The sequence below is a fragment of the Vitis vinifera genome, chromosome 11 (assembly GCF_030704535.1).
Source record: "Vitis vinifera cultivar Pinot Noir 40024 chromosome 11, ASM3070453v1".
In the NCBI taxonomy this organism is placed as follows: domain Eukaryota; kingdom Viridiplantae; phylum Streptophyta; class Magnoliopsida; order Vitales; family Vitaceae; genus Vitis; species Vitis vinifera.
In genome coordinates, this window is record NC_081815.1 from 181,850 (window position 1) to 198,169 (window position 16,320).

Here is a 16,320-nt window from a genome sequence, read left to right on the forward strand (position 1 = left end):
GAGGACTAATGAGGCTCGCGGGACGTTTGGAGTGGGGGTTTGGAAGGAGATTCTGAAGGAGGCAAACTGGTGTTGGGATAACATAGAGTTTAAAGTGGGCAAAGGGACTAGTGTCAAGTTCTGGACTGATCATTGGTGTGGCAATGTGGCGTTGTCCCAAAATTTCCCCCAGTTATTCGCCTTGGCAGTCGATGGTCATGCAACGGTCAATGAAGTGTGGGACTCAAGCCTTGGTCAAGAAGGTTGGAATCTCAGATTCTCTAGAGATTTTAATGATTGGGAGCTGGATTTGATAAGAGATTTGCTTAATATGCTGAGGGACTTCAGGATATCTTCAGAGGAGGACTCAGTGTTCTGGAAAGGAAGGGGACATGGTATTTTTGGGGATAAGGATGCTTATAATTTGCTTGTTGCTCCCAACGCACTCGCCTTCCCGAAAAAGTGTATTTGGGTGGATAAGGTTCCAACTAAAGTTGCTTTTTTTTGCTTGGGAGGCCATGTGGGGGAAGATTCTCACTTTGGATAGGCTTCAAAAACGGGGGTGACAGTTCCCTAATCGCTGTTTTTTGTGTGGTTGCGAAGAGGAAAGTGTAAATCATATTCTTTTACACTGTATAGTGGTCAGGGTCCTCTGGGAGATCGTCCTTGCCTTGTGTGGGGTTCAGTGGGTGTTCCCAGAGACAGTTAAAGAGGTGTTATTTAGTTGGAGGGACCCTTTTATGGGGAAAAAAAGGAAAAAGATCTGGAATTCCATTCCGTTGTGTATTTTTTGGACGGTATGGAAGGAAAGGAACAAATTAGCTTTTAGGGGGGGTTCATTAGCTATACAGAAACTCAAAAATTCTTTTGTATGTAATTTGTGGAGTTGGGTTAGGGTGTATATTGGAGAGGAGTCCTCTTCGCTTTTAGGCTTTTTGGAGTGGCTAGCGGCCACTTAAGAGCTGGTGAGGTTGTTTGTTTTTGCGTTTTTTGGTTCAAGCTGCTATGTATACTCCCTGTATGCTTTGTGGCTTTTTGCCTCTTAATATATTTTGTGCTTACTTATCAAAAAACACTAGGAAAATATCTGAGATTTTCCAAATCTTTAATTTCAAATTCCTTGGCTAACTTGCTTTTCAATTGGTGAATCTTTTCAAAGTTAATAACACTTCTTGGTCTTGGGATATCACCTTTCGTTGCAATCTAACTGATGCGGAGATTGTGGATCTTGAAAGATTAATGTCCTTACTTTCCAGCGTTCATTTATCCCCTTCTGTTCTAAAGGCCAAAGCTTGGGTTCCATCATCTTTAGGAGCTTTCTCAGTAAAATCGTATTTTTCAACCTTATCCAATTCCTCAAATTTTGTTCCTTTCTACCTAGCTAATTTCTTGTGGAAATCAAGAGTCCCTTCTAAGTTCAAGGCCTTTGCATGGTTAGTGGCACATAAGAAGGTAAATATCAATGACATGTTACAGTTGAGAAGACTTTTCAAAGCCGTCCTTAGCCTTGATTAGTGCATCCTATGTAGGGGGAGTAATTAGAGAATTGATTATCTCTTCTTGCACTGTCTGATTGCTTTGGGATTATGGCATAGGATATTTTCATAGGCTAGGATGGATTGGGTTTAGCCAGATAGTATTCGCGATATGATGGTGATTTCCTTCAAGTGTTTTGGGAATTCTATTAAGGGTAAGACTCTTTGGAGGATAGTGTGTCTCTCTTTGTTGTGGATTGTGTGGAGAGAGAGGGACGCTAGGATTTTCGAGGATACTTGGAGGACGCCGGAGTTGATGTGAGATTCACTTCAGTTCTATGTTTCTTTTTAGGCTTACTGTACAAGCATTTTTAAACCTTATCCTTTGAGTGTTATTTAGCTCAGTTGGTTGTTGATATCCCTAGGATTGGTTCGTCAGGATCTGGTTTTGTTATACTTGTATGGGCCTTTTGTCTTTTTTTTATTTATAACCCTCCTTGTTTGGTGAATGTTTACTTAGTTCTTTTGGTCAGGTTTGTATTTCATAGGGAGGACTTGTCATCCTTCTCATGTTTTTTCTCAATTAATACAATTGTTCGTTTCTGATAAAAAAGAAAAAAATCTCTTCATAGTCATCATCTATCACAATAATATCATCAACATAAACAATAAGTGTGGTTTACCTATTAAAAAAAAAATGGTAAGTGTGGTTCTTGAGAAAGTAAAGGATGTTGTGTTTGCAATAGGTACAACCTCTATGTAGGCCCGTTGTGACTCTTAGAGTATCTTCCTCCCTTGTTTCCTTGTTGGGGACTTCCATTCAATCTCCAACATGTTTCTTGGGTGTGCTTTGATCTCTTATAGTAGTCACACCAACTTAGATTCTTTTCACCTCTCGTAGTTCCTTTCTTAGTGATGATATTTAGAGCAGAGATTTCAGTTGATGCTGCAAAGGGTGTTTTAATCATGACTCCCAACCTGGATTCCTCAAGACGTACAAGGGAAAAAGCTTGATGTAAAGAAGGGAATGAATCTTTTCCAAGGACACGACTTCTTACCTGATCCAACTCAGAGTTGAGACCAACAAGGAATTCAAATACATGTTCTCATTCAAGCAAGTTGGCAAGTTGGCAAGTTTAGCAACATCCACAGATTCCAGTTCAACATGCTGATACATGTCAAGTTCTAGACATAATACTTCGAGGGTGTTGTGATATGTAGTCACATCGAGATTTCCTTGTTTGGTGGCATGGATCTTAGTTTTCAACTCATATATTTGGGCAATATCTCCTTGCTTTGAGTATTTCTATGAAGCAATATTCCAAACTTCCTTCGCTGTGGAAAGAAATAGGAAAGGCTTTCCGATTTCTGGCTTCATCGAATTCAATAGCTAGGACATTACCATGGAGTTGTCAGCCTTCCACGTCCCATGGTTGGGATCAATGGAGTTTGGTTCTTTTATTGTTCCTCATAGATATCCCATTATATGTTTACTTTTCAAGAACAACTGGACAGACAAAGACCACTATAGGAAATTGTAGCCATTGAGTTTTTCTATAGTGATTTAAAGGGTTGTATTGTCAAGATTGGTTGAGCCCTTTTGTGGATTGACAAATCTGAAGAATTTTGAGAAGAGAGTTTGTCAGCCATATTAGCCAACTGCAAATACAGAAGAGTTTAAGAACAGAAAAAAGAGACGAAGATGTCAAGTGATTTGGAGGAAGACACAAAAAGAATAGAGATACCATAAACTTAATGGTGCTCTGATACCATATTGATCAAAATCAATTCTTCTTATCTTCATTGAATAAGAATCATACACATATATATACAAGCTTGTTACCAAATTAATCCGAAATCACACTAAGATTCCACAACTATTTCTAGCTATATTACAGTTGTCCTATAAAGAATAATAGTTGACTAATCTGACAGCTAAGTGTATACAAGGTAACAAAATAACAATCAATTAGATCCTTGAAATTAAGGAATTGTGCAGATTTCTAACATTAACTTGGTTCTTTTCCTCTGTGATCTCCTGATTGAACCTGATTTTGCAGGATGCTTGAGAAAGTTTGTAAAGATCCCCAGATGCTTGTTGACATATATGTGAACTATGATTGTGATCTTGAGGCCCCAAACTTGTTTGAGCGCATGGTATAATCTAACATATTATTGCATTATAATGTTTATTTGTTGATAGGTTCTGCTTGATTCTCTTGGATATATCTCAAACGAATCCATTTTGCCTTCTTATCATTTAGGTTACCACTCTATCTAAAATAGCTCAAGGGACTCAAAATGCAGATCCAAACTCGGTTGCTGTATCACAGACAACAACAATTAAAGGTTCATCCTTGCAGGTAAGTTATATGTTGAGCCATCTTCAATATCTTAGTATTCCCCTTTTTCTACCACTTCTATTTTGCTAACATGTTAGCCAAAGTTTCTGCGTGACACCTTCCTTCCCGTTGTCAGTGCCTTGTCAATGTGCTTAAATCACTGGTTGATTGGGAGAGGTCACATCGAGATAAGCATAGAAAAAGCACTCAGTCTCCTGAAGAAGAGCTTTCAGCTAGAGAATCAGTTGAGATAAAAAGCAGGGAAGATATGCCCAATAACTTTGAGAGGGCAAAGGCTCATAAATCCACTATGGAGGCTGCCATCTCTGAGGTAATTGATCAGATTTTAATCTTATCAAAAAATTGTTAAGATTTTCTGCAAACTCTACACGACAAGAAGTAATGCTGAAAGCTAGAACAATATTCAGGGTGCTATTTCTTATCGATTAAGGTGCTGAATGATGCAAGTACTGTTTTTAGGAATTTATTTTTTCTTTGTCAGGTGCCTGGGCTCTATCCTATTGAAAATTAATTTCATTTGTATTGCAGTTCAACAGGCAGCCTGGAAAGGGTATAGAGTATCTGATATCAAATAGGTTGGTGGAAAATACACCTGCTTCAGTTGCCCAATTTTTGAGGAATACTCCCAGTTTGGACAAGGTGGATTTTCTATTTTGGTATAACTTTAGTTTCATCAATGGAATAGATTTGTGTAACCCTTATGGATTTTACAGGCTATGATTGGTGATTACTTGGGTCAGCATGAGGAGTTTCCCCTTGCTGTTATGCATGCTTATGTGGATTCCATGAAGTTTTCTGGAATGAAGTTTGATACTGCAATCCGTGAATTCCTTAGGGGATTCCGACTCCCTGGGGAAGCTCAAAAGATAGATCGCATCATGGAAAAGTTTGCAGAGCGGTATGGTCTCACCTTGCTTATATTTGGGGTTCCATCTGCTTACTACTTTTCCCTTAGGCTTTTCCCCAGTTACACCTAGGTCCTGTAGCTCACTTTGTATAGTATGTATGATGTCTGCATTTTCCAATGTGTGTTGTCTAATCTGTAAAGTTAGTGCTAACTGGTTAGAATTACTGTCCATGAGTAGAGTGTGAGGACATTTCATAGAGGTCTAGGGTTTTTTTTGCCAGTGTCAATATATTTTGATCAGGTCGTGTACCATGATAGGCAGAACATAGTTGCAGCTTTTTATAGGTAAAAGAAACAAAGTCAGCCATTTGAAATAAGTAAATTGAGCATACTGCCAGTATTATTTGATCCAGTTGATGGTTGGGAAAATAAAAACCACAAAAGCTTTTGAGTGAAAAAAGGTTACCTTCTAGGTGTCATCAAGATCATGTCCCCTTTCTTATTGCTAGTTGGTGATCTAGTCCTTTTTGTGTTTTGTCTCTGGCAGTTACTGTGCAGACAATCCAGATCTTTTCAAAAATGCAGATACTGCTTATGTTCTTGCATATGCAGTTATAATGTTGAATACTGATGCACATAATCCCATGGTATGGCCTAAAATGTCCAAGTCTGACTTTATACGTGTGAATGCCATGAATGATGCTGAAGAGTGTGCTCCTAAGGAACTCCTAGAAGAGATCTATGATTCTATAGTCAAGGAAGAGATAAAAATGAAGGATGATGCAGCTGGTATTGGCAAGGGCATCAAACAAAAGCCAGAAGGGGAAGAGAGAGGTCGCCTTGTTAGTATTCTTAATCTGGCTCTCCCGAAAAGGAAGTCATCAGTTGACACTAAGTCAGAAAGTGAAGCTATCATTAAGCAAACTCAGGCTATATTCCGGAATCAAGGAGCTAAAAGAGGAGTTTTCTATACTTCACAGCAGATTGAACTTGTAAGGCCCATGGTTGAAGCTGTAGGATGGCCTCTGCTTGCTACTTTCTCTGTTACCATGGAGGAAGGTGACAATAAGCCAAGGGTTCTTCTCTGTATGGAAGGATTTAGAGCTGGCATTCACATTACACATGTTATTGGAATGGATACCATGCGCTATGCTTTTCTGACATCACTAGTCAGGTAAAATCCCTTTTTTATTTTTTGATAGGCAAAGGGGAGAAAAATTAACGCCGCCTGCAAGAGGACACAATAAAATTCCTTGTTATTTGGTTTGTTTTGTTTTTTTGTTTCTGTTTCTTATTTTGTGTTTTTCTGAGATATCCAAATATCTCCATTTGTTTCCTTTTGATAATTTAGGCTAGTCTCTGTAACTTATTAGTTCATGAAGACATTGTATAAAGTATTATTGCTATTTGTTTATCTAATTACTTCTTAACCATAACTAATATGCTTTTAAGTTTTATCCCAGATTTACTTTCTTGCATGCCCCAAAGGAAATGCGCAGTAAAAATGTGGAAGCATTACGAACTCTGCTGGCTCTATGTGACTCAGAGACCAACTCTCTTCAAGACACATGGAATGCAGTTTTGGAATGTGTTTCTCGCCTTGAATTCATCACTTCAACTCCAGCTATAGCTGCAACTGTTATGCAAGCATCAAATCAGATCTCCAGGGATGCCATTCTTCAATCTCTAAGAGAGTTGGCTGGGAAACCAGCTGAACAAGTATTCGTGAATAGTGTTAAATTGCCCAGTGACTCAGTTGTTGAGTTTTTTACTGCCCTCTGTGGTGTATCAGCTGAAGAACTGAAACAAACTCCAGCTCGTGTTTTCAGCTTGCAAAAGCTTGTTGAGATCAGCTACTACAATATGGCTCGTATACGCTTGGTAATTCCTTTTGATTATTCCAAACCTATTTTTACCTGTGTATTTTTTTTTTATCAGAAATAAAGATATAATATACATTGATAAAAAGTACAAGAGAAAGATGAGGTTTTTACTTTGGCTGGTGTTTATCTGGTGAAAAGTGTTGTGGGCATCCATATGATATGCTTTAATAAATTCGCTTTCTCCATTTATTTTCTATGTGAAAGCAAGATGTTTTGACAACCAATCTGCCACTCCCACAGGAGTGAGGAAAATAGAGAGGCAATAAAGATAGTCCTAAGTGGTCTTTGTATGTGTGTGTTTTGATAAGAGACAGCAATATATCAATAAGTGTGAAGACAGTTAATTGTTTGGCTTGGTGTCTAGGGAAAGAGCAAAATAGGAGAGGAATTGAATTCTCTTTTCCAGTCTAACTAAGTATACTGTGTATGCTATTCGCTCTATGTTAAAGGTCATGATAAGAAACCTCTCCTTGATTGTTGGTTATTTACTTAAAAGATAGAATGGCATCTAATAATGCTTGAATGAGGTGCAGTTCAAAGAGATGGCTGCTTTCTCAGAGGGGAGAGGAGTTCCGAAGGGGGGTAAGAGCTGGTTTGCGGTGGAATCAAAGACATTCGAAATCTCCATTGAAGAGATTCGAGGCAAACTGAGGGGGGTTATTCTGGAAAGGAGCAAAGGCTTCTCTTCTTGGATAAAATTTGGTGAAAAGAACTTCGTTTCTCTGTTGGAAGAGGTGGAAGACTGGTGCAGAGGAGAATCAAGCTCGAGGCGCCTTAGAGTTTGGGAAGAAGGAGGAAGAAAATATAGGCTAGAGTGTTGCTCAAATGATGCTGGTAGGTATATGCTATGCTCGGTGAGGGACTTGGAGGCGAAGAGGTTTTGTCTAGTTTTCCCAGAAGGTAAGGGCTTAGTAGGAGGGTGGTTTATGTTGGCTCAGAAGCTAAGAGCCCTTGGAATTACTAATCAAGCCATAAGGAACGTTGATCTGGGTACCTCCACCTCTGTAAAGGATGATTATAGAGGCAAAGGAAAGGAGAAAGGGGAAGGAGTTTTTCCAAAAGCTGTGAGAATGGAGACAGGGGAATTAAGGGAAGCTTTATGGGTGCATGTTGGTGAGCGAGACCTGATCAGTAGGGAAGAGCAGCTTAGTCGCTGCCTGGTAGGATGCTTTGGTGATAGTGTTGAGGCTGTTCCGTCTTTGTCTTTATTGAAGGAGTGGGCGTATGAAAGGTGGTATCTCAAGGGAGGTTTAAAAATCTTCAGTTTGGGTGGAGCCCTAGTGTTGTTCGAATTTGAAGATAAAGTGGAAGTGGACTGGGTGCTATTAAGGGGTAGTAGAAGTCTTCAGATGAGAGAGTTTTTCTTGCAGAAATGGGGACCTGAAGTGGGGTGTTGTAGAAATGGGAGCCGCCCAAAGGAAGTGTGGGTGAAAGTAGTTGGACTACCACTTCACCTGTGGAGTAGAGAAGTGTTCAAGAGTATAGGAGAGAGGTGCGGGGGATTCATAGCTGTGGATGAGGAAACCACCTTCTTCCCCGAGTTGCAGTGGTCTCGTATTTTGGTGAGAGTCCCTGGGAAGGTTAGACCAGGTACGTTGCAGGTGGTAGCCGGGAATTTTTGTTGGACGGTGAGTCTCTGGTGGGAAAATCCTCCATGGTTTTCGGAGGTAGTAGCAAGATCAACCTGGTTTAAAGAGGAGAGGCGGGAGGTCAGGGATGAGGGAGGGGGGGATTCACGCGCCAGTGGCAGCGTGAGAGTGGTTCAAAATGGTCAAAGTGATTTGCAGGCTCGGGGGATAGGGGAGCAGTTTGTGTGTGGCAGAAGGCAAGGTGAGGCAGCAGGTGCAATGGCGGCAGAGGGAAGGCGGCCTTTTGCAGTTGATTTGGGCCCTTCTAATAGTGCATCTGGGCCCAGAAAAGAAAAGGGGCAGGCTTTAAAAGGAAATGAAAACTTGGGCTTAAGTGAGGAAATGTCTTGGGCCAAAGGCCCATTGCCCGTTAGTATTAAAAAGGCAGACTGGGGGGGGGGGGGGGCTTCTAAGCCCACTTCCGGCACGGGTTTTGTGGAGTAGTCCTCCTTGGCTAGGGCTTCGTCAGTTCCCGCGGAGGTTGAAGGGGGGGATGGAATCAAAGCTCTTGGCTTTCCAAGTTGAAGCCGCCATCGAGTTGATGCCGCGTCGATGGAGAGTCACCGATGAGGCTTTGATGGAGGAGGCTTCCAGGTATTACGTTGGTCCTATTTCTCCTTCTGATTTAGGGCATCGGGGATCCTCCTCTTTTTCTTCATTTTGGGGCAACGTCGAGGTTGTAGGGGTTTCGGAGGGGTTGGATTATGGAACGGAAGGGGAGTTGGGTCGTTTTGAGCCTAGTGTGGGGAGAAACAGAGCCGCGTCGGCTTTTGGAGATTGGAGTGGATATTCTTGGGACTCGGGTGACGTTGAGAGAGGGAATGGGTTAGCTCTTGTACTAGTTGGGGAGGATTTTATGAGCCTTTGTGAGGAAAAAAGTGCCTGCCACATAGAAGAAGGGGGAAGTGGGGAAGGGTGGAGTTCAAGCAGCCTTGAGAGGTTCAGTCGATGCTTGGGGATGCCGACGGAAGGCTTCAAAGAGGAAATCTTATATTTCTTAAGGAGAATGAAGGGGAGAATTGAGCAAAAGGGTAAGGAAGGGGTGACTAGGAAGACGAGTTTAAAATCTTCAAATCCAGTAGGGAACTCAAGAAGTTGGAGTGGACTGTTAACTACAAAAAGACAAAAATGGGTTCTAGCGCGGATATTTTCGGAGGGGCTTCAGGATCAGGGTGTAAATGAAGATAAGAATTCTGTCGTGGAATGTTAGAGGGGCTAATGATAGGGATAAAAGGAGGATTATCAAGTCAGTTATTAAATTCCAGAGAGTGGATGTGGTTTGTGTACAGGAAACTAAAATTAAAGAAATGACTACGGGGCTTGTTCAAAGTTTGGGGGTGGGAAGAAATATAGAGTGGAGAGCAGTCAACTCTAGGGGTGCAACTGGGGGTATTTTGGTGTTCTAGGACAATAGGCTGGTGGAGCTAGTGGGATGGGAAGAAGGGGTATTCTCAATTTCGTGCCGGTTCAAAAATTGTGTGGATGGTGTTGTGTGGGTGTTCACTGGTGTGTATAGGCCGATTTGTAGTGGAGATAGAGAGGAGTTCTGGGAGGAACTTGGGTCAGTTAAAGGGTTATGGAGTGACCCTTGGTGTGTGGGAGGGGATTTCAATTTGGTAAGGTTTCCAGAGGAGCGTAGCAAGGGAGGTGGTCTTACAGCTTCAATGAGGAGATTCTCAGAAGTGTTAGAGGATTTGGAGCTCAGGGATTATCCTTTGAGGGGGGGCCCATTTACTTGGAGAGGAGGATTGAATAAGCAGGTCCAGTCTAGGCTGGATAGGTTCTTAGTGACGGATAACTGGGATAATCTGTTCAATGGGGCTGTGTAGGGTATTCTCCCCAGACCTGTCTCAGATCACTTCCCGGTCCTCCTAGAAGGAGGAGGGCTGTAGAGGGGACCTTCCCCTTTCAAATTTGAGAACATGTGGTTGGAGGAGGAGGGTTTCAAAAACAAGATGAAGACGTGGTGGGGGAGTTTAAATTTTACAGGGTCATCCAGCTACATTTTAGATGCTTAATTGAGAGCCCTTAAAAATATTCTGAAGATTTGGAATAAAGAAGAGTTTGGGTTAGTTGAGGCTAAAAAGGGTGAAGCTCTTAAGCAGGTTGAGTATTGGGATGAAAAGGAGAAATATGCAGCTTTAAATATGGAAGAATGTGAAGCAAGAAATGGAGCAAGGGAGTCCTACAAGTCTTGGGTGATGAAGGAAGAGATTTTTTGGAGGCAGAAGTCTAGGGAGTTGTGGTTGAAAGAGGGAGACAATAATACCAGATTCTTTCATAGGATGACGAATGCTCATAGTAGAAGAATCTGGCTGTCCAAGTTGAAAGTTAATGGCTGCTGGCATTCAAAGGAAAATAACTTAAGAAACAGTGTGGTGGGGGCGTTTCAAGAGTTGTACCAAGAGGAAGAGGGATGGCGCCCTAGTGTCGACGGGATCTCTTTTATGAGGTTAGATAACAGTGAGGTTGAGGGGTTGGAGAACCCTTTCTTGGAGGAAGAGGTGTTTGCAGCTCTTACGGACCTAGGCAAAGACAAAGCCTTGGACCCGAATGGCTTTACAATGGCGTTTTGGCTTTTTGGGTGGGATGTGGTGAAGGTTGAAATTATGGGCTTTTTTAGAGAATTCCATGAAAGGGGCAGATTTGTAAAATCTCTAAATGCAACCTTCTTGGTTTTAGTCCCTAAGAAGGGGGGTGCAGAAGATTTGAAAGATTTCAGACCGATTAGCCTTGTGGGAAACCTTTACAAGTTGTTGGCCAAGGTGTTGGCAAATAAAATCAAGAAGGTAATGGGAAAAGTGATTTCGGAACCCCAAAATGCCTTTGTGGAGGGTAGACAAATTCTTGATGTAGTTTTGATTGCAAATGAGGTTGTGGATTCCAGATTGAAAAGCAATCAAGGGGGCATGATGTGCAAGTTGGATATAGAGAAGGCCTATGATCATGTCGGCTGGAAGTTCTTGTTGGCTGTGCTAAAGCAAATGGGATTTGGGGAGAGATGGATTAAGTGGATAGAGTGGTGTATTTCAATTGTAAGATACTCTGTTCTTATAAATGGCTCTCATTCCGGATTCTTCCAAAGCTCAAGGGGTTTGAGACAAGGAGATCTTTGCTTTTTGCGGTGGAGAAGGGATTCTGATATCTCATTTGCTTTTTGCGGATGACACCTTGGTGTTTTGCGAGGAGTCTCAAGATTATTTGATTTATCTAAGCTGGCTTCTCATGTGGTTTGAGGCTTGCTCAGGGTTGAAAGTTAACTTGGAGAAGAGTGAGCTTATTCCGGTGGGGAGGGTGAATGATATAGAGGAATTGGCTTTGGAGTTGGGTTGTAAGGTGGGTGGTCTGCCTTCCAGTTATTTGGGATTGCCTTTGGGGGCACCTTTCAAATCAGAGGTGGTATGGGATAGTGTTGAAGAGAGGTTTAAGAAAAAGTTGGCTATGTGGAAGAGACAGTATATTTCCAAAGGGGGAAGACTCACCCTAATTCGGAGCACTTTTTCTAATTTGCCGGTTTACTTCTGGTCTTTTTTCCTTTTGCCCAGAAAAGTAAGGATGAGGTTGGAGAAGATTCAGAGGGACTTCCTGTGGGGGGGAGGTGCTCTTGATCAGAGGCCTCATCTTGTTAGGTGGAATTTGGTTTGTCTAGAAAGAAAGAAAGGTGGTTTGGGGGTAAGAAACTTAGCGTTGATGAATAAAACTCTCTTGGGTAAGTAGAATTGGTGTTTTACCATTGAAAGTGAGGCTTTGTGGAAGCAAGTGATTAGTCACAAATATGGTGTAGAGGAGGGGGGTTGGTGTACTCGGGCCGAAAGTGGGAGGCATGGTGTAGGGCTTTGGAAAGCTATTAGAAAGGAGTGGTTGGGTATGTATAGCAGTTTAGCCTTCCGCGTGGGTAATGGTCGGAGAGTGAGATTCTGGAAGGATAAGTGGTGTAGAGATGAGCCTCTCTACGAGTCCTTCCCTTCTCTTTTTGCCATTTCCCGGGCTAAAGATGCCTAGGTATCGGAAGTGTGGAACCCAGATGGTGTAGGGGATGGTTGGGCCCCTCTTTTCTCAAGGGCGCTTAATGACTGGGAAATTGAGATGATGGAACAATTTATGCTTAAATCCAAGCATTTAGGGTGCAAAGGGAGAACGAGGATAAGATGGTTTGGACAACATCTAGAAGTGGTGTTTTCTCAGTCAAGTCGCTCTACTCTATTCTGGAGCCTGGTGGTTCAAATCTGTTCCCTTATGTTGGTATTTGGAGAGTGGGTGTGCCTCCTAAGGTAGCTTTTTTCGCTTGGGAAGCTTCCTGGGGCAAAATCTTAACTTTGGACCAACTCCAGAGGAGGGGTTATTCTTTGGCAAATAGGTGTTTTCTTTGTCTTGCTGAAGCAGAAACGGTGGATCACCTTTTACTCCATTGTGTTATGATGAGGGCATTGTGGAATCTTCTTTTTTCACTCTTTGGTGTGGAGTGGGTTCTCTCTGGTACAGTTAAGGAAACTCTCCTTGGGTGGCATGGAGCGTTTGTGGGGAAAATCCGTAAAAAGGCGTGGCAAATGGTCCCCTTATGTATATTTTGGTCAGTTTGGAAGGAAAGAAATTTGTTGGCTTTTGGGAATGAGGTGTTGTCAATCCAAAAGCTGAAACATTCTTTTGTATGTAATCTGTGGTCATGGGTTAGGGTGTTTATAGTTTTGAGCCCTTGGTCTCTTGTTAGTTTTTTTGAATGGCTAGGCTTTAGTTAAAGGTAGGGGTTTCGTCTCGCTACCTTGGTTTAGAGTCGGTGGGTTGCTTTTGTATACTCCCTATATACCTAGAGGGCACTAGTTTGGTGTCTCCTCTTTCATTTTAATATACTTCTCTTTACTTATAAAAAAAAAAAAAAAAAAAGTATACTGTGTATGCTATTGGTTGCATGTATTTGGCATTTTCTAATGAATTTATTTTTCTAGGAGAAGAAAAATTTTGACATCCCTGCTTTGGAGTCGATTTCTCAATATCAGAAAATGATGTGGATGGGATTGACCAATTTCGAGAGTCAGAAAACTTTAGTGTGGACAGACGATGGATCATGTTACAGTTTAGTTGGCTTGATACTCATTGTTAGCCCATTACCTAATAGTTTAAGCTTTTGGTTAACGTTTGTAGTTTAACTTGTATCATTGTCATGAGGTTAGGATTACCTCCCCCATTTATTTAGCTCACATTCAAGCCAAGGAAGGCTGTCTATGAGGTAGGATGTTAGGATGTAGTGGGCTTGACATGCATGGTTGCCCATTACCCAATAGCTTAAGGTTTTTGGTCAAATTAGTAGCTGAACAAATTATATTTAACAAAAAAGTGTAGGCATATGATTATTGAGACTTATACCACCATTCCTTTACTTCGTTTGTTTAAAAATTTATTGTGCAGTTTTTAAATGGAAACCCTATTATTTGCTGCTTGTAGAATATTTAAATCAGTTAAGATACATACATGAAGTTGATGCTGACTTGTGGCACCACATGTTTGTTTACTTTTTTTCTTTTATCAATGATCATATAAAAGAGTATAGTTAATTATTCTTAGGTTTTAATATAATTCTAGGCTGATGGATGTTTATAAGTGTTTATAGAAGTTTCTCTTTATTTACCAATGGCAGCATAGTAGTTTGTATTATGATTAGCCCTATATTCCATAGTGAAGATCTATTAAGTTTCTTATATATCAATATTTTAGTTGAATTTATTTGCATTTCGAAGAATTAGTTGTTGTTTATAACTGCTGTATGTGCCATACCTCATTCAGGGAGTGTTTGATAACCAAAATGAGTGCTGAAATTTTAAAAAATTAATGGGTCTCACTAATTAAGTGTGTTTGATTATAGAAATCACAAACCACTTAAAACTGAAAACTGTTTAAAAACCACGTAATATGTTTGAGTAATAGAGACTTGACCAACCACATAAAGCAAATTGATTTCTAGAGTCATAGAACTTTTTACTTCTAATTTTACCTCGTCTTTTGAAATAAAGCATTTATCGTTGAAAACTTTTTATACTAAAATTAAATTGTACAGAAATTCTTTGCTTCATGATTTTCCATAATTAATTTGTCACTAAAAAAGAGTTCTGATTTTTTTTGTTCCTCTTGGAGGAGGGATAAAAAATGCCTAATGTCATTTTAAAAATCTTAAATCTCATTTATTTTATATATTTTCTTTTTTATGTATGTGTATGCATGGTAATTTATTATGATATAGAAAATTCTGTTTAATGTAATTTTATAGTATATGTTCATGAATTTTGTATGTCAAAAAATATTCTTTTATTTTATTTTATTTATTTATTATTTTTAAAATGTCTTTCTCTTAAAATTTTCAATAAATTTTCTTGTTCAAAATATATTTGCTCTTTAGAAAAAATTTATTTTGAAACAATTTGAACAAATCTCCCATCTATTTTTAATAAAGAATTTGTAAGAAAGTTTGAGTGTGTAATAAAGTTATGCTTAAACAATTTTCGTATTGAAAGAATTGTTAACATGAATTAGTTTTTTGATTTTTCATTGCCCAAATTTGTTTATTTATTATAACTGTTTTGCCTTATTGATTAAAAGATTTCAGTTAGGAAACATTAAAATAGATTATTCTTCTTTGCATATAAGTATTGATAATATAAAATAACAAAAGCAGTGGATTTTAATCATATGAATTCTGAGAGTTTGATGAAAAAGAAAAATTTTGTGATATGTATTTCAAAATCATGTAATACTAAATTATACACTTGTTTTATGCATAAGGATGACTAATGCAAATGATACTAGGACTAATACAAAGAGTCCATATCAAAATATGTTATGGCATGAGTAAGGGTAAAGTTGTAAAATAAATTATCTCAGTTTTTTATTGTTTTATTTGTCAAATAAGAAATATTAAATTCAGCATTTGAACTTGAAATGATACCAAACAATCTTTACTTTTATGAATTCGGCATTTATAATTTATCATTAAAGTGTTCAGCAATTAATTTTTGGTTTTATCGAACACACCTCATCCTAATGAATTTTCACAAAGTTTTTACGAATTGAAGAAATAGGATATGAAATTAGCTTTATCAATTTTCTTGAGGTTAAGCTAATGCTTTCTTTAGTTGTTTGTGCCTATTGCACTTGTTTGTTAATGTTTTAAAAGTTTTTATTGATACATATTTCAGGTCTGGGCTAGAATATGGTCTGTCCTAGCTAATCATTTTATATCTGCTGGGAGCCATCATGACGAGAAAATTGCTATGTATGCTATAGATTCTCTAAGGCAACTTGGTATGAAGTATTTGGAGCGTGCTGAGCTTGCCAATTTCACTTTCCAGAATGACATTCTAAAGCCATTTGTCATCCTAATGCGGAATAGTCAAAGTGAAACCATAAGGAGCCTCATTGTGGACTGCATTGTTCAAGTATGTTTATTTGATTTTCCTAACTGTTAGTCATATATCTCTATTAGTTATTTGCCTTAAATGTCTCTGCATTTAATGATAACAGACAGTTTCATCAAAGTTAACTGAAGCTTATGTTAGCACAGATGATAAAATCAAAGGTTGGAAGCATAAAATCTGGATGGCGTAGTGTGTTTATGATTTTTACAGCTGCTGCAGATGATGAATTGGAATCTATTGTTGAAAGTGCATTTGAAAATGTTGAACAGGGTAAGAACATGCCATTTTTCTTCTTTCTTATGTGTTTTTACTTATTCTCAATGTTTTCTTCTTTTTGTCATTTCTGATACATTTAACACGAAGTATATTTGCAGTTATCTTGGAGCACTTTGATCAGGTAGTTGGAGACTGCTTTATGGACTGTGTCAACTGTCTCATTGGCTTTTCCAATAATAAAAGTTCCCATCGCATCAGTTTGAAGGCTATTGCACTCTTGCGTATATGTGAGGATCGTCTTGCCGAGGTTTGTTTTCAAGGATTTAGTTTCATCTGTCAATTAAGCAAATTATCTCCTTTTTAATAGAGTAACACATGTTCTTTTCTACAGATTTCTTTTTTTTTTTTCCTCCACTCCTTTGTTTTTGTTATTTAATCAGAGGAAACTTCATTTGGTATATGGTTGTTGTTGTTGCACTTTTTTTTTTGTTTGAAAGAGAAGAAGCTATATTTATATTATATATTA

At 39.3% G+C, this 16,320-nt stretch overlaps 1 protein-coding gene across 1 annotated transcript in view; it reads left to right on the top strand.

Annotated features, from left to right (window-relative positions):
* Positions 1 to 16,320, top strand: part of LOC100249070 (brefeldin A-inhibited guanine nucleotide-exchange protein 5) — a 69,194-nt gene that overhangs the window by 23,865 nt on the left and 29,009 nt on the right. Inside the window, exons 16-25 of the mRNA XM_010657761.3 lie at positions 3,515 to 3,611; positions 3,719 to 3,817; positions 3,933 to 4,127; positions 4,346 to 4,456; positions 4,531 to 4,715; positions 5,212 to 5,838; positions 6,128 to 6,545; positions 15,360 to 15,599; positions 15,725 to 15,848; positions 15,953 to 16,101. Of these exons, the coding sequence (XP_010656063.1) occupies positions 3,515 to 3,611; positions 3,719 to 3,817; positions 3,933 to 4,127; positions 4,346 to 4,456; positions 4,531 to 4,715; positions 5,212 to 5,838; positions 6,128 to 6,545; positions 15,360 to 15,599; positions 15,725 to 15,848; positions 15,953 to 16,101 (2,245 nt within the window). The remainder of the gene's footprint in view (positions 1 to 3,514; positions 3,612 to 3,718; positions 3,818 to 3,932; positions 4,128 to 4,345; positions 4,457 to 4,530; positions 4,716 to 5,211; positions 5,839 to 6,127; positions 6,546 to 15,359; positions 15,600 to 15,724; positions 15,849 to 15,952; positions 16,102 to 16,320) is intronic.